Raw genomic sequence first — 23695 nt, forward strand, 5'->3', positions numbered from 1 at the left:
CATATAATTCAGTCATGCAAGTAAGTCCAGAAAAGATTTGCCCCACTACATTCTTATATTAGCTTCTAAGCTCATAAATACCTACATTTACCATTTATGGTATATCCAGTGACCTGAAACAGCAAAAATGATTTTTTCAATGTGCAAAAATTTTCCCTGCATGGTTCGAAACAATTCTTAATCACCAAAGGAAGTGCTTTTTTAGGAGTTTTGCTTCATTAGTCTTTTGAAACATAACTTTTGTGCTGTGTCTGCTGCTTGAATTTGACTCTTGTTCACAAAACCTTGCTATAATCTTTGCCTTTCAGTCATCCTGTTACTGACTAGGATGGTAGCATCTTTGCAATTTAAAACTGCCAAAGCAAAGTCATGACACCCTGTCATGGAGTATCCTGCAGGGTCACATGCAGTCTGTTGGTAAACCACTGTGGCTTTTGTACCACAGCTACTTTGCTCTATATGAATGTGCTCCTCAAGTTCTTGTTTTGGACTTGCCTCTAAAGATTTCAGTTGCCACTGATCAATAGCTGTATTTGACCTGTAGAACTGACTCAAATACTCTGTTAATAATAGGTGACCTAGTCGCATCTTCAGATAGGCTTTTCATCCATGAGGTGCCATTGGAAAAGATCTAGATGACATTTATTTGATTACTCAAAGAATAGTGAAAAATTTATGGACCATTTTGAGGGCATACTATACAATTCAACATCTTCTATAAATCACTACACTTGGGTTGCACGAATATGCTGTCCTGAGTGATATGTTGTCTCCTCCGGAAATTTCTTAAAAGCATTGTGGCATTGTATCTCATGTATATGCCAGCTAAATAGTAGTAGCCTGCTTCTGTCAAGATCTGGATGAAGATCAAAGTTCATTACTAGGTGCGGTGTTAAAAATTCCCTCAATTGCTGCTGTCTCAGGCATCAAGTTTAGACTTGTCAATAGCAGACAAGCAGTGTAAGAATTTGAAATATGGTATTTAGAGTGGACAGTGTAGTTCGGTAGTTTCTAGTTAACTCAGTCCCTTGGGCCAATCTAGGTTGTAATCTGTGTATACTTCCTCCTTACTCCATGCACCTAGTTGAGAGACCCAGTGAAGAAGCATGCTTCCGTATCTGGTAAAATGAAGGAACTTCAGGAAATGTTTGGCACTTTCTTCCCAGCTAGATGAAGTTGAGACTCAAAGCTTTTTAGTTTATGGCACTGGTTCACAAACTGTGCAGGTGAGGATGCCACAGTGAACTCATAGGGGTGCCACAGGATGTCCCGAGCAACCTCTTCTTCTTGCTTTCCTGGCTGCTGCCATCTTGGATTGCACGAAGTCTCATGCAATCCAAAATGGTGGTGCCCAGAAGAGGCAGAAAGAAGAGGCTGCTGTGAAAGAAGGATGCTGTGATCACAGTAAACTCGGGAACATCTGAGAGAGACGATTGCAGAGCTAACAGACACCATAGATGTAGGTGACGGCACTCTGCAACTCTCAGGATTTTTGGCTGATTTTTATTTGAGTGTTGAGCATGTGCGTTGATGTGTATTCACTGAAACTAGAACAGGAATTCAGTTTGGAAAAAGAACAAAACTGGATTTTTGGGTGCAGCCATAATATCCTGTTACTATCCTGATGCGTCCACCTTCCCTTTTGGCTACCTTCCACAAAATGACAGCATTTTCATTCTGGAGCAAAAAAGACCTTTAAAGGATTCATTTGTGTTTGCTTTTTGATTAAATGAATAGGTCTCTTGGTTTCTCCTGCCCATTCCAAGAGTCCTGTTCCTATTCAGTTCCTTCTAATTTTAGCTTGAAAGCTGTATATCTGCTTATAATCTGTGGTTGAGAGAGAATGGGGATGTGTTAAGCTAAAAGCTGCTGGTGTATTCAGTAACCTCATTCTTATGACCTTGATCATGTGGAAAAACTATCACACATGTTCATAAGAGTAGAGTTTTGCTTTTATGAGTGGTGCACGAATGTCAGTGGGAACAAGCCTCTGTATGTAGTTCCCTGCATTCTAGTTGTCACACTCAGGTTATGCAAATCCAGACTAGACACCGGTTAGGGAGGGCAAGAGGCAATGCTTTGGATGCATTGCCAGCATATCCCCCCACCACCATCACCCATCCCCCCTACTAACTTCACCAGGGCCTGGGATCAAGCTTTTAAGATGACAAGCAGTACATTCCCAATGTGCCTTCATTCAAATTGGGACTATGAAAGAGTAAGGCAATGCATTGATTAGAGTGCAAGGCTCAAACAAGACATTTACAGTGCTGGAACAGGGAAGCTGGCAGGCCTGTCCCATTTCCAGCACAAGTTTGGGGCTAAATGTGGCTCAACCTGGGGCAAGGGGAATTGCTTCCCCTTACCCTGGGGAGAGCTGCTGCAGCCCTTATGGGGCTACTTGGATCTGCGCCACCTAAGAGGTGGTGCAGATCCGAGCTGACCCAGGAATGGGGCTAGGATCTGCCTGCTCTCCTGCCGCCCACCTGGAATGCCTCCTCCCCACCCTTCTTAGAACCCTGTGCTGGCCAAGCTCGGCTCATGCACTTACCCCATTCCATCACTGTGGAGGCTGAATCTGGGCTCTGCGGGCTGGCTGACCAGAGGAGGCGTGAATGTGCTTTATGGCACGTTTGTAACCCTCCCAGGCTGGTGCAAGGGACATGCACTGACCCAGCACGATCTTAGGATTATGCTCTTAAAGATTTAAGGCAATTCTTGGATTTCTTTGCACTCATGCAAGGTGCAGACCTGGCAAATTAAGGATAGAAGGTATTCAGAAATGTTTTGGTTCTATGCGAAGTGCAGAACGTTTTTATGATTCTGTGGTCATCTTTTCAGGCAAGAAAGCGATTTTTATAAATGCACATCATGCACATGCATATATTCACTAGGATATCTTTCAATAGGCAGACAGTTCTCTTCCATACTACCCTTCCCTATCCTACTACATCTTCAGCTGTACATGCAATTAGCAGGTTACTGGGACAAGCTGTCATATGCCACCAAACAAATAGCTATTAGACTTGCACAACCTTTAGGTTAGGACCTATCAAGATAATGTGGTCCTATTTTTGTGTGTTTGCAGAACAAGCAAGGTTGTATACCTGGTCAGCATTACTGATCTAGGACAGATAGTGCAAGAGAAGACATGCTGGCTTTGTCAGCTAATATCTGGCCTATATAATATAATAAACCTATTAAAATAGGCTTTCCTAGGCTAAGTGACATCTGCACTCTGTATACTGTCTCCTAGAGCAAGAAGAGCTCTGTTTCCCTTGTGGGAATATTCTTGTTTTTTTCAGACTGATAGCTGCCTGAAGAGTAAGATTTCTTCTAGAAGTAGGAAAGATTGTGTAAACTTGTTCCCCCCTCTAATTTTTGGAAGGTAGGAGAACATGTTTTGCATTGTGCTTAGTGCAAACTGCCTGCACATTGAGTGAACCTGTGGCAGGTATCACTGTGCACAACTCAGATGCTTGTCTGTAAAGCAGTCATTATGAATGTAAAAGGCAATCATGATAACCATCTAGGTAGGACAATAAAAAAGTGAAAATAAGTAGTGCTGCTGAGTCACATTTTTAAGAGGCTGTTTTTAAAGTTGTCTGACTAAATAAAGACTGTTTGGTCAGTGGTAAGGCATTGGCTAGCCTGGTCTTCTAGCTGAAGCAGAAATCTTTGATAAGAAGCCAAGAACTTGTTTCCAGCTCCTGATGGCCTCTACCTTTCCTAGAGCCTCCAATGTTTGTGTGTTGGCTGTGCCACACTTCCTTCCCATGCCAGCATTGCTCCAGTTCCCATGAGGGGCAGCACTAATGTGGAAAGGAGCCACAGTGCAGACTCTGCATGCATGAATTTTCAACATTGCCAAGTAGCATAAGAAGGAACGAACTGCTCCTATACTACTAAAAGATGTCAGAGACTGTGGTTTACCTGAGCTCTGTGCAACTTGCATTGTAAACTATTGACTGGATCAGTAGATCTTAATTCTCTTTAAGGAAAGCAGCAAATAGATTATGTGTGGCTAACATGATCACTGACTGCATAATCTGAACTCAGGATTTTAAGCAACTCCAGTTTAAAACTGCTAACTTAATGCTCACATACTGTTATCTGGAAGATCAGTTGCTACTTAAATTTTCATGCAAAAGTTTCTCGCAGCAACCTTTTTTTTACACAATTCCTTTTTATGTAGGAAAACATGCTTATCCAGTTCTTAAAGCAAGGAAGGGTTTTGCTTATGACACTGTAGTTAACACACATTCTTATACAGAGGTTCTTTATCTGGGGAAGAAACATCCTGCTAACACTTGACAGTAGGTAGGGCATTCTCCATTATGCGTGTAGCTTCTTTCGGTGCCTCTTTTATGCTCTTCCTCCGTTAATAGAGAAATGCATGCTGAACACAGGATAATAAATTTGAGGGTTAAGGAACCTGAAGTAGTTTGTTAAAAAAATATGGTTGACAGCCAAAAACTCCTTTTTTTCTAAAGGAGTTGAAAAGCTTTGCCACATAAGTCCCATGTCTGTGTTTATAGTAGCAAAATAGAAATCAAAGGCACATCAAAGGTGCTTCTGGGACACGTATTTGGCATATTAACAGATCAGCAAACTCTGCAGTTTGCTGAGTAAACTTAGAACAAGTTTGGGCATACTGATATGGTGATGAGCAGTCATTTGAGTGCCAAATACCAGTCAATGAAATACCTACTGGAAGTGGAGCGTGATCACTCCACTTGCATTTTCTCTGACCTGGGGACTCTTGCAGATGCTCGACCTCAGGGCTGCTGCTGCAGGGACTGGGGAATGCATCCCAGTCCCTGCAGCCCCCGGAGCAATGCGATCCTGTGCTGCCTCCTCACTGCCTCCGCCCTTTAAGGGGCCAGAGGCCAGGGCCTTCAGGCTGGGCCTCACAATGCCCTAGTTTGAAAACCACTGCCCTAGCCCCTTCACACAGGGGGAGAGATTCTAACCCAGCTTTGCCTACTGAGCTTCATTACTGAGTTGCAACTTGTATGCAGCTCTCCTGGTCTGACATCTACCACAACACCCTGTGGGCTTTTGGATGCTAGGTAGGAGTTTGGTCCTGGCACTGCTGAGGATGCCAACTAAATTTATTTTAATGTTTGTTACCATTATGAGTTGCTTTTGAGTACCAGTTGAAAAATGGTATACAAACCCACTAAACAGCTAGAATTTCCCCACTCGTGTCACTTCCATTGTGCACCCAGCTGAACTTCAAACTGCAGATTTGCACCCACGGGGCTTGTGCAGTTTGGTGCAGCTGCCATGCTTTTGTTCACTGGCCTTCTGGCTGCTTTGCTGCAAGCTGGAGACCTGTATCACTTCAAAGCCATGTAACTCAGCCTTGACACTGGATAAAATAAGGGCCCCCTAGGATGTATTGTCTTCTAGAACTGCAAATACCATACTTATTTTGTATTTGTTGCTGTAATCTGTTCAGTGTGTTAGAAGAACACCCTGCAATGAGACTCATCATGTTCAAGCCATGACCTTTGACATGTTGTATCTCAAACTGCAATGCATTCATTGGTTCCATAGAGTTTGTTTGGCAAACTGTTATGCATTCTTCAATGGCAAGCTTTAGCTAGGTTTCAAAATAGCTTGTCTAAGGCTTAGGGCCTATCAGATCAAATTTTCCAAAAATAGGAGCCTATTGCAGCGAGCGCTGGGAAATCCATTGGAAGGACCCAGCTCTCTGAAGTAGTAGTATCAGTTGCTGTTTATTACTGAACAACTCTAATAACAACTCTTTATAACCATCCAGCTACCCCTTTTACCATATAAAGCCTTTTCTGGCTTCTTTATTAAAATATGGTGGCTATGTGTGAAAATCACTTTCTGGAAGCACTTTCTTTAACCTGTATTTGCTGAAAGGAGATAGAATGGGAATTTCCCAGTTTTTCCCAGGGTTGCTCAAGATGGTAGAAGCACAGTGACTTGGCTTGGAAGCCCTACAAAGTGAGATTACTGGTATGTCTTCAGCCAGAAGACCCATCAGTTGCATTTCCATTTAAAGGACAGTTGTGTTATTTCCCCTGGTTTGCTATCCCTTCACCATCTGCCATCCATTCTTTGTTCTTTCCCATTCCCATCTCTCTTGCTCTTCCCATGTAGTGCTGCTTGTCTTTTGTCTTCATATTGAATAGTCTTCATATTGCCACTGGTATTTAGAGCCCAGCCTGGGATCACACAGTGCTTTTGCTTGTGTAGTGGTAGAACAAGATAATATTGGTTCCAAAGCTCTTGTAACACTATATCCTCTATTGCAACATCCTTAATGTGTACAGGAGCTTCAGGAACATGAAGAGCCAGTGCAGTGAAATGAATCGTGTAGACTAGTACTAAAATCTCCCAAAGCTCACTGTGTAACCTTGAGCCACAGCCACTCTTTCTCGGCCTAATATTCAACGTCACTACTACTCAGTATACATACATAATGTATGTGACGGAGGTGGACTCTGTGTGCTGTCCTCAGTTGTTTGGGGTTATGATAAAAATAATTTTTAAAACCCCAAATTGAAGCAGCATTGAAAGTTAATGTAACTTTGTCCCCTGTCCTCTCTCATGGACTACACAGAGCTTGGAAGAAATAAACAGGAATTCTAATGTGCATTAAATGAGAGCCCTCAGAATGCAAGGCCACTGATCTATTGTACCAGGAAAGGATTGCACAGTCACTGTGAATATTGGAAGGTGTTCTCTGTGAATACTTCCCTGAGGCATACTGGAAGGCAGAATGGGCACTGGATTAAAAATGTTTACGAGCTTCAGCCTATACTTGAAGGAAAGCATTTGCTTGCTTTTATGAGGCCTGTAAGAACATAATAGCCTTGCTTGATCAGGCCAAGGGTCCACATAGTCTAGCTTCCTGTGCATCAATAAGGAGATGCAGCATTTAGAGACCATGTTTTTTTGCACTTAATGCTGTTCAACATACTGATTTTCCTAAAGGGAGACTCCTGCTCTTCTGTTGCAATAAAGGCATAGTCAGTGTACTAGGGGCTGGCGTTAGGGCCACTGCATGATTGGCTTGAAATAACCCCTCCCCAGCAGTTGGAGGTGACACTGCTGCAGGGTGTCTTGCTGCTGCTGCTCACCCTGGTAGGGGCCCCCCCCCCCCACAAAAATGTTTTGGGCCTGCAGCCACTAAAGCTGGCCCTGAGTGTATTATTGGGGATTTAAAAGAGCTCAGTAAGCAACTGCATTGGACTAATGATCAAGAATTAGTTTTCTTTTGTATGGAGTTTTCTTTGCCCACACCTTACAATGCCAGATATCAACAATTGCTAATCTAGCCCCGCAGTGAAGAAAGATCATGGAAAAGTCTAGCTTTGTGTTAGCTGTAGCTAAAGGAGACTACGTAAAGCAGCCAGCAATTCCACACCAAATTTGTACCAGGGAACTTGAATATTTGTGCTGTGCAGTGTAACAGCCTAAATGCTATTCTGAATTTGTAAGCCCCTTTGTGGCTGGTAAAATGACAGTTTAAACATGCCTGCCTTAACAGCTGCTCTGACATTCCAGAAATGGTTCATCTATGAAACACATTTTTTGTTGGAATTCTAAAATGACTTTTTTTGCATAATATCAAACGCTGGAATGTTTTTCAAAGTTTTGTAGGGTTAGCATATATAGAAATATATTTACAAGAAAGTATCTCATTGAGCACGGCATAGTTTGTGTGTGTTAAAAAACCAAATGATGTTTTATTACCTTATTTGGAATTGCTGAAGTCTTGTGGACTTTCTTGGAATTTCAAACATTAGCTGACGAGAGAAATCTTAGTATTCAGAAGCATTTGCACAATCCATGGGTGGTATTGCAAACGCTTAGGGTCATTGGCATTTGCTTGGACTTCAGATGCTTGATCTTCTCCCAGATCAACAGAAGTTGGTTGTGTGCTATGTATAAGAGCAAAGCCTCACAAAGAGCAGCCCTCCCCGGTTTTTAGTTCTCTAGAAGTAATGCTAAAAATTGGGGCTTGTTCCATGTGGGAGTGTATTTTTACCTTTTGTGCTAGAGCACTGTTTCTCAAACTGTGGGTCAGGACCCACTAGTTGGGTCATGAGCCAATTTCAGGTGGATTCCCATTCATTTCAATGTGCATTTTATTCTTAATAGATATAATGCTACCATAGTATGAGGCTGCATTTGGGGAAATGTTACTGCTGTGTACTTTTAACAGGCTACTATGTATATGCTTTTAACAATGGTAGTCAATGGGGCTTACTCCTGTGTAAGTGTGGATAGGATTGCAGCCCAAAATGTTTGGGGAATTTTTTTAACCAGATCAGCAACTGCTTGGGAGGATCAGGAAGCTTCTTTATTTTAAATAAATCTTTAAACTTGTACTTATTGTAAACTTTTAATTTACTTTAATTAATTTAATTTGATTTTGTTATATGGGGGGGTGTTAAAAATTTTCCTGCTTAATGTTGTCAGTTCTGGCTATGACATCAATTCCAGCTTAATGACATCACTTCGGGAGGGTACTGACAGCTTGTCATTCTAAAAAGTGGGTCCTGGTGCTAAAAGGTTTGAGAGCCACTGTGGTAGAACATGGTAATTCCTGTTGCCTGTTTTCAGGTATCTCCCAACATTAATTTGCCACATGTGTAAATAAACATTAAAACCAGAGTATGTCTATGTAGACTTGTTGATTATAGACAATTGCCCAGGAATGCACATTGGTACACTACGCCATGCAAAGGAACTGTAGTACAGTATGTTGTGGTTTAAGAATCTGAGCTGACCTTTTTAAGAGTTTAGGTCTAAGGCTGAAATTCCACACAATTTACCTGAAAGGAAGCTCTACTGGACAGATGGGATTTACTTCTGAGTTGAAAAGCAGTATATAAATAATAATAATAATAATAATAATAATAATAATAATAATAATAATAATAATAATAATAATAAATAAATGAATAAATAAACATGTTTAGGATTGCCCTGTAACCTTTCTCATCTTTTGAGAGAAAGCTAAAAACAAGTAGGTATTATTTCCTGAACACCTTGTGGTTTCCAGTTAGATAGCATATGGTGGTGTATCTCCTCATGCACTCTGATGGAAATGAATAACTTCATTTGGCTTGGCTATACTGGGGTGTGTGTAGAGGGTTTCTTTGTTATTGTAGTATATGAGCAAAATATTCTGAACTTGGTTAACAAATCCCAAATAGTGCAACCACATGGAAAGTGGAAGTGTACATACTTACCACTCTTTAGCACCTGGTCTTTCCCTGAGAGTTCATCTGATGTATGTTGATGGTCATTATGTCTTAATGTGGAGACCTAAAGCTGTGGGTCTCTTTTGTCCCAGTGTACATGCCATTGGTCTCCCAATTGTGAATCATCTACATCCAGCTAGTTCTGTTGCTACTTAAATGAAATTGTAACAGCTAGTACAGTGACCAAGAGGTAAGATGTAAGATGGCCTTTTTGTACAGAAGAGTTGCTCTTGAGCTCTGCTAGGATGCATTTTGGTAGAATTTTACCAACATTGCTGGTGCATCAGAGTGGGCTCAGCATCCCTTGACAATAAGATAGTTGCATAACCCATGGCTGTTCATGGCTGTGTTTGCTGTGAAATGACCCTAGAGTAGTTGGGTGTGGGTGTGTGTGTGTGTGTAATCTTGCAACAGCTTGTACATGGCACCAACCCTTGATGCCAGTAGACTAACTTGATGCCAGTAATATAGTAAACTATATTCTGGAATTGCATTTCAGGTTGGTTGAGACATAGGAAATTATTGCCTGAATGTAGTTTTGGAAGTGCATGGCCTGCTGAAGCAAGATGGGGCAGGGATTGCAAAATGACAGTCATTTCAAGTCCTGCTTCTTTTGTAGTCTAATGAGGATTGTCAGTAAGGGTGAGGATTGTATGTAATTCCTGTGAGTTGAGGCATGGGTGCTGTCCTTTTGCATGTAGGGTCATGAATTGTAAATGTGGTGGCAGTTCCTGAACAGATGAGCTTTTCATTCATAATCAGGATTAGTACCCATTAGTCCATTTAGGCTTTGAGTGAGATATATACAGTTGCTTGGAGGGAGACTTCCAACTACCAATGAGAGCCTCCTGTTTGAGAACTATGGTAATGTCTTGGGCTCAGCCCTTCTTTGTCAGTCACTTGGTTTAACAATGGTTTATTGACTTGGTCTTAATGGGTGGCCAACAATGATCAGAGAGATGGCATATCTTTATGGCATCTTTGTTGAGAGGAGAAAGGGAGACTATTAACATCTTTGTTGCATTGTAAGGCATCCCCTTCAGACATGAATCTTCTCCTCAGGCATGAACATAATACCATAGCATAATTGGAAATCTGCCACACTTGTCCCTCAGAAATGGGAATATATAATCTATTAAAACGTTCAATTAATATGCTAAACAATTGTGTATTTCCCCTTTCACTGGACTGCACAAAAGGGTTTTTTGTACTTGGAATGGCTCAGACAGGCACACTTTTCCTCTACCCAATATAATGAAATGAGATGCACCCTCAAGATAGGGTGTGGGAGAGGACGCTTTGTGCTATTTGGTGAGAACAACTCATTCTGTCCTACTCAGAGCATGTTCCTGCTTCTGTCATGCTTCTGCCTTGAGCTGGGATGAATTTATTACTACTTTGTCCATGGGATTGCAAGCTCAGTCTTGCTTTGTGACTGTACCTCTCTTATTCAGATTTCTAATGCTCTGGAGAATATTTCTTTGTGTGCAGTTCTAGCATTCAAAATATTGCCACCAACCTGTATGAAACTGCAGCTCCCCAAAGCGTATGTTGATAGCAAATGTTTTTGAACAGTCACTTAGTTGCCCATGCTAAAAATACTCCAAGGAGTGTAAACTTGGCGCTTGGTTTATATCTTCCCGCCAGGCCATCTTGGTGATGTTTGCCACATCACAGATGCATGCAGAAAGGAGGATGTTTCTAGGTTTGGTGGTACTGATCACATCTACCTTTCTCCCTCTCAGAATGCTTCTGTGATGCCACTTTTCTTGCTTCCTTCAAATCCCTTTTTAAAATTATTATCATTATTAACAGTATTTATATACCGCTTTTCAACAAAAAAAGTTCACAAAGTGTTTATAGAGAAAAATCAAATGACAAATGTCTCCCTGTCCCAAAAGGGCTCACAATCTAAAAAGATACAAAAGAACACCAGCAGACAGCCACTAGAAAAGACACTGCTGGGGTGAGCCCTGCTAAAATGCAACTTTTCTGTGATGACTTTGGCACAGCTCCTTATTTTATACCTGAATATATTTTGACTAAAACATATGTATGTGTAGCTGAAATAGCACATTCTTCCCCCTTTCCATTTCCCTGCCTTTCCTCGGTATAATCTTCTGTTTCAGGATTATTCACAGACCTGTCCTTTCATTTTCTGTTAAAGTACTATGAGTGGCATCTAGAGTAACACTTTCATGAATGTAACCACACTCTGAATGGAAACTCCTGAGAACAGAAGGAGCATTTTGCTTATGCTGGGCAAGCATTATACTACAAGCTATCTCTGTACATAGATGGTCCTATATTAATATAATTTACTACTTATCAACAAAAGGTAGTTCATAAAGCGGTTTACGTAGCAAAATCAATAAATTGTTTCCTGTCCCCAAAGGGCTCAGTCTAAAAAGAGGTGCAGAAAAAATAATGGCCACTGGAAAGGCGCCATGATGGCACGAAAAGGGACAGTTACTCCCACTGCTAAATATAAGACCCTCTCAGAGCAGCTGAAATTTGTATACTTATTAAATGATGGCCCAGTAGATCTGCGTTGCAGGGCACTGCTAATTTCCTTTTGTCAGTTGTACAAAAGTATGGAAATAGTCTGGTGTAATATGGCTTATTTGTATGGTTTGTTTGTATTTTAACCTTAAAATTTGTGTGTGACAAATTTTTTATATTTCTTTTTATTTTACATTTTATTTTAGTGACTTATTCATTGGAACACAAGTTAATGCCAATAAAGGTCTCTCTAGCTCTATATAAGAGACCACCACTTTAAAAGGTGCCTCCTTGCCTACTTAGTAGGGATTATATATAGATGATATATGCTCAGGATTCCCAAGCAGTTCCTCGCCATATTAAAATGTTAAGAACATTAGCAGTCAGTCTTGCTGTTCAGACCTTTTCCTACTTTTACTCATTTGTCCCCTCAGACTTGTATAGTGCTTATAGTCCTTATCACTGCTGCCTAAAGTAGCCATTTTACAGATACAGAACTGAGACCCACCCAGTCACTTTGTGGCTATACAGAAATGTGATCCCAAGAGAGACTACTGAGCAGTACTGACACTTCCTAAGTAAGGCCTGTTCTGGCACAGACTCTAGTGTACAGACAGCCCATATCAAATGTTAGTTTGGAGTCAGGCAACCGGTTATTTCTAAGCATTGTATACTGTTGAGCTGACGCTCTGTATATGCAGACTTCCTAGATCTATCCTCCATGCATTGCTTTAATCCATCTGTAAAGCTTGAGGCCATGGCAACTTCTTACAGTAATACTATTGTGAAAAGACCCTATTGCTTTGCAACATGTAGGCAGCCAGACTTTGCTCTCAATAAGCAGTCAAAACAAAGTCTGGCAGCCAACTGTCCCCTTTTCGCAAATGTTCAGAGTACAGCTGATGTATGTGTAGTGGCTTCTGATAATGTGGAGCTGTTAATGAATTTTGAAGTATGTATCCCTTACAAATGTGCTCTCAAACACCTTTTTTAATCTTTCTTAGGAATACATTTTTAACATATACCTATTACAGATTTTTCTTAGTGTGCGATATTGCCCCCTGCTGTCTAGGATATATACCACATCCTCTTTTCCTCTAAATAAGGGGAATATGGAAAGCAGGGGATTTGGATGTTATACTGGTTGTGACCTTTAAAAAGGGTCTAAAGTTTAGACTCTAATAACATTGTTGTGACTGAGAGTGCAATTCTAGGTGCTTGCTGGGCTAGTGCAAGTCCCTTGCGCCAGCCCAGGGGTGTTGCAAATATGCCTTAAGGCATGTTTGCGCCTCCTTATGAGTTGGGTAGGCCAGTTCAAGGCTGTGCACTGGCCTGTGGAGGCCAGATCCAGTCTCTGTGCTGACACAGGCAGGTAAGTTTGTGCTGGCCTCCTTCGGCTGGCATAGGGGTTTGGGGAGGGTGGAATGGGGACATCCTGGTAGGTCAGTGGATGGACAGGCCTGAGGAGGGGGGTGGGACTAGGATCCAGCTGGATCTTCTTATCTTACCTTCTTAATCAAGGTTTGGGACATCCTCCTTAGAACCAGCAAACTGTGGTTTAATGAAGGCCTCCAAATCATAGTTTGATCCACCTTTGGAGGGCTTGTGCAAACTAGAGTTTGTCAGTTTAGGAGTAATGGTAATGTGCCAGTTTTTAAAGAGCAGCAAATATCCCATTAAGCTGAGCACTTGAGAGGAAGAAGGAAGGGATGGGGAGACCGCAAGCACCCAGCTTGTTTCCAATTCTTCAGATCCTTGTTTGGAAGATCAGAAACATCTCAGTGCATCCATAACTGTCAAGTATGTGACTAAGGGACCAGTGTAGTTTTCTTAGTAACTAGGTTGCAGTCAGAGCTCATTCTAGGTGTAAACCTTATTACTAGGCCATTCTAAATGACAATATGTGACATCACATTAGAGAAAAGTCAGTATCGATGACAAAGAACTCCATCCTGAATAACAGCATGTTCAGTGACCTCCAGGAGCCCTGAAATGTTGTCAACTGTTGTCAAATATTGTCAACTGGAGAAGCAGTAGCTGCAGAGGAACCTGGAGGATGTACAGAAAGGAAGAATTTGCCTGCTTGACCCTACTGGGCTTTGGTATTGAGGCTATGTAACATTTTGTTACAGATCCCTTTTTGTAGGTTCCTTTTATTTTCCAGTATTGTTAGAAATGAATTGATGGATTCTACAAACTTTTTGAGGAGAGGAGGGTGTTTCCTTTGGACCTTCTAGACTTTTGGTAAACCAAGCAATTTATATCCTCATAAATCAAGACATCAAATTGGAGCATATACGTGGATATTGCTGCTGCAAACTACTCCCTGCCTATTCAGAATTTCTGCCATGCAAGTAATATCAAATGAATTAGTCCTTCAGGTGATCTTGGTGAAGAACATGTTACCTCCAGTGATGCCTTCCTATGGGAAAAGAGGAGCAACTTCTCACTGTTTTCCTAGAACAGAGGAGGACTTCTGTTTTAAGAATTCCAGAAATTGGAGAGAAGCATGCATCTTTCAAATAAGCTCAAACATTTCTTTACTGCTTACTGTTGTTTATTTACTTGTAAGTGCTTTTCAGTGCTTTGCCGGCTTCTCGGTGATCTTGATTGGTAGATCACTTATTTCTGTTCAAAACTGAGGGTGAGAGAAGATGCCTTATGCATTCAAGTAGTCTCTGGTTACAGAGCTAAACTCTGGTCTCAAGGTAGGATGAGGATTAGACTAGTTTTCCATGTAAACCTCATTGGAAAAACATGAAAGTTTAGTGGAGTTTGAGAATTTTAACATGCCTATGCTTTTCAGTACTGTGGTCCAAAAGCATCCTATGTTTTAGTGCAGGGGTGTCAAACATAGGGGGCCGGAGGCAGCCCGCAGAAGCTTTTTATCCAGCCCTCATGCTCTCGGCTGCTAAACAGTACTGAGGTGTTACTGCAGAAAGGGCAGCCCACATGAAAATTGGGCTGTCTTGTAACTTGAAATATGATCAAGATTTGTTTCTCTCATTTGCAGCTAATGTGTTCCTAAGTGAGAAAAAGCGCTCATTTTTGATTATGACCTGTTTAATGACATCACTTCCTTAATGACATCACTTCTGGCCCTCAGCAGGCATCACAAATGCTATTCTGCCTGCTGTATGAAACGAGTTTGACAACCCTGTATTTTAGTGTATTTTTGGAATTTATATTTATATCTTGACTTGTGCAGAAATGCACAGTGACTCCCAGAAATTAAAGCACACCAAAGGAAACAGAACTGCAAACCTAAAACAACTCCACAAACTCCACAACAATAAAACAGTAGCTTGATAAAATTACAGATTCAAAACCTTCTGAAATAAAACATATCTGCCCCCACTGGAAGGGCAGCAGTGTGCGGGCCAAGGAATACCACTCTAGGGAGGGAGAGCCAGGGCTGAGGAGCTCTCTCCCAGGCCCCAGTCAGATGGGAAAGAGTCTGAAGGACCTTGCTATCCTTGTCTCTTAACACCCAGTTTCAGTAAATATGGGTAGATGCTCGAGTATTCAGCCAGTGTTGTTCTAGCTACACTGGTTTGCTTCTGGACTCATTTCCAAGTGCACATTCACACCTTTTACAGCCCTTCACAGTCTTGGCCCCACATGTTCTGTTTTCCTGCTGCTGTCCACTACCTCCTGCTCCAATTCCATCTGCGCAAGGTGTGAATGTTTCCAAACTAACTGTAGAAGAATCTTCCCAATTCACAATTTTCATTCTTAAGCAGCCTTTTGGAAGGAGTACAGAACTCACTCCTTTTTGTTGGCATGGCATGTCTAGTCTTGCTGCATGCTTTCTGCACTGTTCTTATTCTGTAGAGATTTATTTTGTGTATGTAAGCCCCCTTGGGCATGAGAAGGGCAACTCATACTTCCATTTTAATAACTAAGGCTACAGTCCTATCCACACTTTCTTGTGAGTAAGCTTCATTTACTATAATGGGACTTCTGAGTAGACATGCATAGGATTGGGCTCTGAATCCTGTGTTTCTATGAGACTTCATTCAAAGTGACTAACAGACTTTAATGCAGTTCAGTACAACATTATGGTGGTGAGACAGCTAGGAGAGAGACTAGGGCGGGGGGAGGGCATGGTATGGAAATATCTTCCCTGCTCCCTGGGATTCTGCTACTGTGGCAGCTCCAATATAAGGCTGTCCAGCCACCAACCCCATCCAGTCCTCTGAACCTGTGAGCGCATGAGTCAGGAAGGAAAACACCTACATAATGTGGCACCACCTTCAGTGACACCATGCTTAATGGGCACAGTTTTAAACATGGTTAATGAGTTAATAAATAAAACATTATTTAATAACTAAATCATGTGATAGAATTCCAAAACCTCTTTTGCTTCTTCTAATGTTTCTACATCTAATGTTTCTACGTTTCTAATGTTTCTGGAAATGGAAAAGGTGCAAAAGAGAGCGACTAAGATGATTACGGGGCTGGGGCACCTTCCTTATGAGGAAAGGCTATGGCGTTTGGGCCTCTTCAGCCTAGAAAAGAGGCGCCTGAGGGGGGACATGATTGAGACATACAAAATTATGCAGGGAATGGACAGAGTGGATAGGGAGATGCTCTTTACACTCTCACATAATACCAGAACCAGGGGACATCCACTAAAATTGAGTGTTGGGCGGTTTAGGACAGACAAAAGAAAATATTTCTTTACTCAGCGTGTGGTCGGTCTGTGGAACTCCTTGCCACAGGATGTGGTGCTGGCGTCTAGCCTAGATGCCTTTAAAAGGGGATTGGACAAGTTTCTGGAGGAAAAATCCATTATGGGGTACAAGCCATGATGTGTATGCGCAACCTCCTGATTTTAGAAATGGGTTATGTCAGAATGCCAGATGCAGGGGAGGGCACCAGGATGAGGTCTCGTGTTATCTGGTATGCTCCCTGGGGCATTTGGTGGGCCGCTGTGAGATACAGGAAGCTGGACTAATGGGCCTATGGCCTGATCCAGTGGGGCTGTTCTTATGTTCTTATGTACGTCAGTTAAGCTTTCATACTGTTATATTCCATCTGGCTCGATCCTTTCTACTTTGTACTTTATATCTTGCTCTGAGGAGTGATTCATTCCCTAAAACTGGGGCCTTTTGGGAGTAGGGTGGAGTGTCTTCTGTGGATAGGGCATTGCATAGTCGAGTGCTTTAGCATTTGTGGCTTCCTCCATGAGAAGTTGATTCCTAATGGTACTAACATCTGAGTTCTGTAGTTTTACCCTTCCTGCAATGTTCAGCCCAAACAAGGGCTTGTGCAGCACCTTATTAAGTCAGAAGAATTCATGCAAATAAAACATCCTAAAAACAAATATCTAAGAGCTACAATATTATTAAGGAAATGTAAAATACTGACATTAGGATTTTTAAAGTGGGAGAAGTAGAGGGCTTCCCTAAACTTTAAACCAGGGCACATCTGAAAAGCCCTTTGCTCGTCTACTTAGCTATGGCTAAATGCACTTACCTGGGGCAGAGTGTTCCAAAGCTAAGGTGCCACCATAGAGAAGGCCTGAATCTTTTTCTCCTCACTAATGCTTCCTTTAAGCCATTTCTGCCCATCGCATATACGCAACAGGGACCAAATATATACACCTGTGGGATGGGCAGAAATGGGTTATGAAGTAACTACCAGCAAGGCCTCCTCTGAAGATGTTGGATTATGTGGAGAACTGTATGGGATATATTCTGTGGCTATGTTGTAAGGCAATGCTGCTTTCTTAGTTGTACACATTCATGTGCAAAAGCATGAAACTTTCTTCTTGCCTGGGATAATTTCCTTATGTTTGTGCTGTCTTTTCCTTTGTGTTGTGAGTGGCTTCAGCTTCGTTTATAAAACAAACTCAGGGCCTCGCTGGGTGCATGCAGTTTCTTTCTCGAGAGTTTTTACAGTTTAGTTGAGGAACCCTCAATCCATTTGTGGTACCAGCTTCAAATAAAACTGTTTGCCACATCCGCGTGAATGAATAACCTCCTTGAACGATGTTTGAATGGCTGCTGCAGGGCAGAAACACACTGAGACTGCGGTTCTTAGGATTTTGGTTTCAGCCACCGCAGTGTATGTGTTGCTAGTGCCTGAAGCTAGAAGCAGCTTTCTCCCACCAGTTTCCACTTGTGCAGGAAGTCTTGGCAATGTATTATAGTTGTGTTGATCCAGCAATGTGGAAGGAGAGACATGGCGTATCATGTAACTTCTTTACAACCTATCAGTCCTAAGAGAAGCTAAAAGCTCCAGTATGAGTTGTGCAAATTGCATCGTTCATCCTGCGTCATCACTGACCTTTGAGTAAAACATTAGAAACTGTCATTTACTTGCTTCACTATGAGACCTTTCAATGTACTGTCTGTTGGAATTGTAGGTGGTGGTAGCTATGTGGGGGGTGGAGACTACTGACTTCTGAGGCACAACTTAGCATTCAACCATCATGTAACCAAATATGTAGAGACAACATGGTTGCAAGTTTAGACTCATGCTCCATAAGAACCAGAGACATGACTGAAGCGTACAAAGAATGGCTTACATCTCAGTCGCCACCGCACCACCACACTCACCACCCAGCCTGAGTCCGTGCCTGGGTCCCAGTGCTCAAGGGTGTGTCTGTTTTAAAGGGGTAATGTTGTGTCATCCTAGGAATTGTGTGCGGTGTTACAAGAAACCATCCTACCAAAAGGCTCATTGTTCTATTTAATTGCATATGGAAATGATGATGAGTTTACATATTTCTTTGAGGCAGCATTAATGAAAAAATTCCAGCTCTGAAATGCAGTTATTCAGAGCTGTCTTTCTCTAATGACAACTTTTGGGGCCTAGTTTGCCATGGCCCTTAGCTTTCAACTATGGTACTCAATTTCTATTATGTTGACTTTTATATATAATTAGGAACGTTAGGACCACATGGGATCTGTCCCTAGACACCCCCTATGAATATCAAAACCCATGGATAATGGAATCTGCGGGTTTGGTCCATCAAAGACCTCTGGGCGCAACTGGAACTATACATGACCTCCAAGCACTTCAAAAGGCTTCCCTCTTGAAGCAAGCAGATCTGCTTCATATGAGACTTAGTTCTCCCAATCATCCCTTGATTCTGCAGTTTTCATTTGCTGCAGTTCACTTTTCTTTAAAGTCATAACTACTATCTTACCTGTGTTGACTTGTAGTGTTTCCTCATAGCAGACCTTGTTTCTTAGGATCCTTCAACTAATCCTGCAGTCAAATGACTGACCTGTTGACTCTGTTTACAAATGCTCAAAGGAATGGGTTGCTTCATCAAATCTTGTAAAGTTTCTTCCTAGCTAAACTTAGCAGGGAAGATGTAAACATTTAATGTGACTTTCTTCTAGTTTCATTGCATTTCCACAATTGGGGGGTGTGCTCAGGCCATGGAACCTTTTGGAGAACAGTATCCACTGACTTTCTCTTTAACTCTTCACTATTCTGTACACAGCTGGGTAAAAGTTTAATTAAACGAGCAGAGCACCCAACTGTCCCATTCCCTTCAAAACAGTATGTAATAAACATGTGTGGGAGTCTTTGCCTAGAAACTTTACCTACAGATTTTCTCTGTAAACAAATTTTTTGTTTTTCTTTACTGCTCCAATGCAGCAGAGATTTAGCAAGGCAGTTCCCCAGTCATTGTTTGTGGTAAATGAGGAGGGTAAAGCCCATATACCAGCTAGAGAAATATTGTTCCTCTATTACAAATGGAGAAACTGAGATACAAAAAGGCTTAAGTGACTTACTTAAAAGAATTACAGTATTAAGATTGGGTCTCAGATTTGATTGCTTCTGATGTTTGTTTTCCATGGAAGAGAGAGCCTTTCTGGGGAGCCAGTTTGTTTCTCTTTTGAATGGTCTGCTTTTTCCCCCCACCCGCAGGTGTAGCAGATGATGACGCTTTTGCAGAGGAATGCAGACGCAGAGGACAAAACGCCTTGCCTTTCCAGCCAGCCAGTGTCCGCTCTCCAAAGTCCCTCAAGCCTGCTGCCTACTCCAAGCATGTCTTTCACTGTAATAACGATGAGGACGATGACTTGGTTATGACCAGCTGGGAGACTCCCATTTATTCATCAGGTGTGCACAGACGGGTGAATGAGGAGCCTGTTAGCCAGAAGCCCAAATCACAAAGCCCAGCAAGAGCATGGTGCTGCATCCTGACCTAATGCTAGCATTTCCAGTACTCTTTTTGCCCTGCATTTGGACTAGTTTACAATGTCCTGGACCACATTGCCCTACCCATTTCCAGAAGTTATGCAACTAAAATGCAAATGCCTTTCTCCCCAGAATGCATTAAGCTCACAGCAAATTGCAATACTGGGTTTAGTTGCTGACGTGTTGCTTGCTTCCTGTGTTCCAAATCCAAGGTTTTAGCAGAAATTGCAGTACCAATAATGGATTTTCCGCCCACTATCAAGTAACTGGAAATTTTCATGCTAGGAACTGATGGCAACGTCTTTACAGAATGTCACCTCCCCCACCCCCACTTCATTAGCAAGTTGAGGTGCTGACGTGGGTGCAGCCCATTTAGTATTTTACTCATTTCAATCAGTGCCAGGTCTAAAGCTTTTAATGTGCAGATTAATACTGCAACATTCACACTTTTCTTGGTATCCAGTATTAACAAGCACCTTAACTTGAATAATCCATTGTTCATACCATACTTGTTTTTACTAGCTTCCATCAAGGAGGTCACTGACCCATCTGTTTTCAAGTGCATGTTTAAAAAACAAGATGCTGCAGTATTCTAACACTGGCTGCGCAGCTGAAACTGTTTGTTTTAAATTAGTATTGCATATAATCCTTACTGAGAAATGTCATTTGACATTTTTAAGGAAACCATAATTGTCCTTGCAGGTGTACCTGTCCCAGGGACGTGCGGTGAGTGAGGAGGCAGGTGAGGCAGAGCCTCCCACTGGAATCCTTTGTAAAGCACTGCTGCTTGCACACCTCACGCAGCAGCACTTCTCAAAGGACTCTGGTGGGGAGGCTCTGCCTCTCCTGCCTCGCTAACCATTGCACGTGGCTGACCTGTTCGTTCTCCCATTGTCTCTCCAGACTTCCTTTTTGAGCTGGAGAAAATGATAAATTGTGTATATAGCAATCCCACAGGCAAATTTAAATCAAGAGCAGCTGAAAGTGTGAGGGACATATCACAATTTTAGGTGTATACCTAAAAATGTGAAGAGTGCAACTAATGTGCATCGAATTGATAATGCTTGTCCAAGATCCAGATTGGCTGATTTGTTTGCCTTGTATAATGTGAGAAACAGCCTCTATCCTGAGTTCAGTGATAGCTTATTTTTAACTTATCCTTCATATAGGAAGGGCAATGAGTGCTTTGGACCTTCCTAAGGTCATACAGGGCTATTGGGGTTTTCTGTGGGGTTTCTCCCACATTTTTCCTTGCCTGCAGTCACCTCTAGCTTGGTTCATCTTGTTCATTGTATAATTTCACCAGTGCGTACAATCTGTGAGGTATAAGGGTTCACACATTCCAAATCCTTTTTTAGTTCAAGGTATGAACTAGACAAATCTTTAGGAAGCTTTCACTCCTTTTGATGCAGTTTACTACAGTGGCAGTTCCTTGTATGAATTCAAAAACAAGTGGTAGAAACTCTGGTGAGAATTAAGCTCTCGAGCTCTTTATTTGTTCCGTTTCCCCTCTTCCACTGATTGAAACTGTAACTTCCCTGCTGCTTGCAGAGGCCAATGGTACTCTCAGTCTGCCATGGTTGTTTCTGATACTGCATTTATCAAGGACCCAGGGTAGCCTGGACTGGCATATGCCAGTTGGGGCAACAAATGTATGTACAGGTGATGTGCCTGGTAATGGAAAGCTGACCCTTCCCACAGTTTGAGTAACATTGCCCTTGTACCCTGCTATTTTTCTATGCTGGATGCAGTAATCATTCTTTTTTTTTTTTTAGTTAGAATTTTTCAACAACACTAATGGATCTTCAGTTGCTATGCCATTGTCTTGTTGCTGTTTGTGACCTGGCAGCCTAGCATCAAGCCTCTGGGTGTGATTTTGCTTGGCAAGTAAAACAGTTGTTGTCAAATCTCTGCCTCAGCCCAACTGCACATTGTTCTGAAATTATAGATTAGGTTCAAAGAGCAGTGCAGTTGGGGCATGTACAGCAGCAAGTCAAGGACTGCCTGTGATACTGGGAGGTAAATCAAACTCTAGCTATTACTGTCCAGTGTACATATATTTATCATGGGATTTTTACCTTTCAGCTCCATATGACTTTGTTCTCCTTCTGAATGTGAGAAGAACCAAAATAGCATTTTTTAAGTTATGAATTATTTTTTGAAGGGAATAGAGTTCCAGACTAAAAAATCATTTTGTTTGTTTAGCGTTTTGAATCTTTAAGCACTTTGCTTTATCAGGTAAGTTTCATTGTTCCTGTATTGCTCATGGTGGACGTAAGCTCAGATCAAGACAGTTCCCAACACTGGGTACAGAAAAGTTAAATCCTTGCCATTGGTGTTTTTACAGAGAAAATCCTATGTGATTATTTTTTCTTGCCTAGGAGATCCTGCTATCATACAACCTCATATCTGTGAATGGACCCACTCTGTTACATTGTCAAAACTGCCCTCTTTGGGCAGCCTGGGACCCTTATCCTGTATTCTGTGTTGCCTCAATTCTGTGATCTCATGTTTTGCTGAATATCACAGATGAATGGGTGATATTCCAATGATGCTAGGTGTGCTGCCTTGAAGCTTGATTGCCCTTGTTGGGTAGCTGACTGCAGTGATGAGTGGCAGTGGTCCAGAAGAGTAGAATAGCTTACACATTTTAATGATATCAGAAATTAATTCAGTAACACAACAGGTAATGTTACCTGTATATACAACATAAGACAATGATACCTTAAAGCAGAGGTGGCTAACTGGTGAGCTGTGGGCTGAATGTAGTCTCTAGGAAAACATGTGGCCTCTGGTGACCCTAACAAATTTTAACCAAGATGACTTGAATCAGAGTTTATTCATAAGGATAAGCGAGTTTGTTTTAAGGTCTTGATTACAGTGGACTTCTCAAATGCTGATCATTTGTTGGATTTTGTATGTCTCTCTCAAGCCAACAGTTTGAAGTTTTTACAATAGAGCCTGAGCACTCACAGAGGGGGATCTGAAAACAGAACCCTCTCTGGAGAATAGAACAGCCCCTGAGAAGCAGGTATCTCTTCTCTGAATAATTTTCTGGGGTACAGATTTTAGCAGAGTTCCAATGGAATCCACCTGGTCTCCCATGTATGGACACTTCCTTGAAATAAGGCCTGCCTGGCTTCACTCTGGTCCTTAGGCATGGGTGGCACATAGTGGCTCAGCTTAAGCTGTGACACTTGTATAGCACAGGACATCCAGGAATATAGGAACATAACTGCTTAAAGCTAATGGACAGGTTTATTTCTCATCTTGGCACAGCAAATACATGTCACGTTTATCATATTCACTATTGTGAACCATATAGATTGTTTTTAAATGCACCTCTCTGTCTCTCAAACCACACAATGATTTTGACTTGTTCCCAGTTTATTAGAAAATGAGTTAATCCTGAATGGCTTTGAAGTCCTTCAAGTGTTTTGTTAGCTCCTTTCTGAACTTCAAAGGCATACCTTTTTGTTTTCTTTTTAAAAAAGGGTTTTAAAATGGCTTTAATGAAATTGATGGTAAGAGTAAAGTCAAATTAACCAGATGAGACAATTTAATTGAACAAGAGTTTCAAGTGCTGCTGATGGCAGGGGAACAAGTAGATCACAGGAGAAAGAAAGAAGGAACTGGAGCTCACAAGATAGCTTAACATCTCAGAAAGGAAGAACCACATGGTGGCATGTAGATGCCCAGTCTTGGAATGGGGGCTTCCCCTAATGGAGCTGCCTTGCAGATGCAGCCTCAGTTAAGAGAAGCTAACCCATAGA

General features: G+C 41.8%; 1 protein-coding gene across 2 annotated transcripts in view; it reads left to right on the top strand.

Annotated features, from left to right (window-relative positions):
• DNAJB6 (DnaJ heat shock protein family (Hsp40) member B6) overlaps nucleotides 1-23695 on the top strand; it is a 60053-nt gene that overhangs the window by 34531 nt on the left and 1827 nt on the right. For both annotated transcript variants that reach the window (XM_066627398.1, XM_066627399.1), the window contains exon 9: nucleotides 19650-19844. In XM_066627398.1, the coding sequence (XP_066483495.1) occupies nucleotides 19650-19844 (195 nt within the window). The remainder of the gene's footprint in view (nucleotides 1-19649; nucleotides 19845-23695) is intronic.

Source organism: Tiliqua scincoides, chromosome 5 (genome assembly GCF_035046505.1).
Source record: "Tiliqua scincoides isolate rTilSci1 chromosome 5, rTilSci1.hap2, whole genome shotgun sequence".
Classification (NCBI taxonomy): Eukaryota; Metazoa; Chordata; class Lepidosauria; order Squamata; family Scincidae; genus Tiliqua; species Tiliqua scincoides.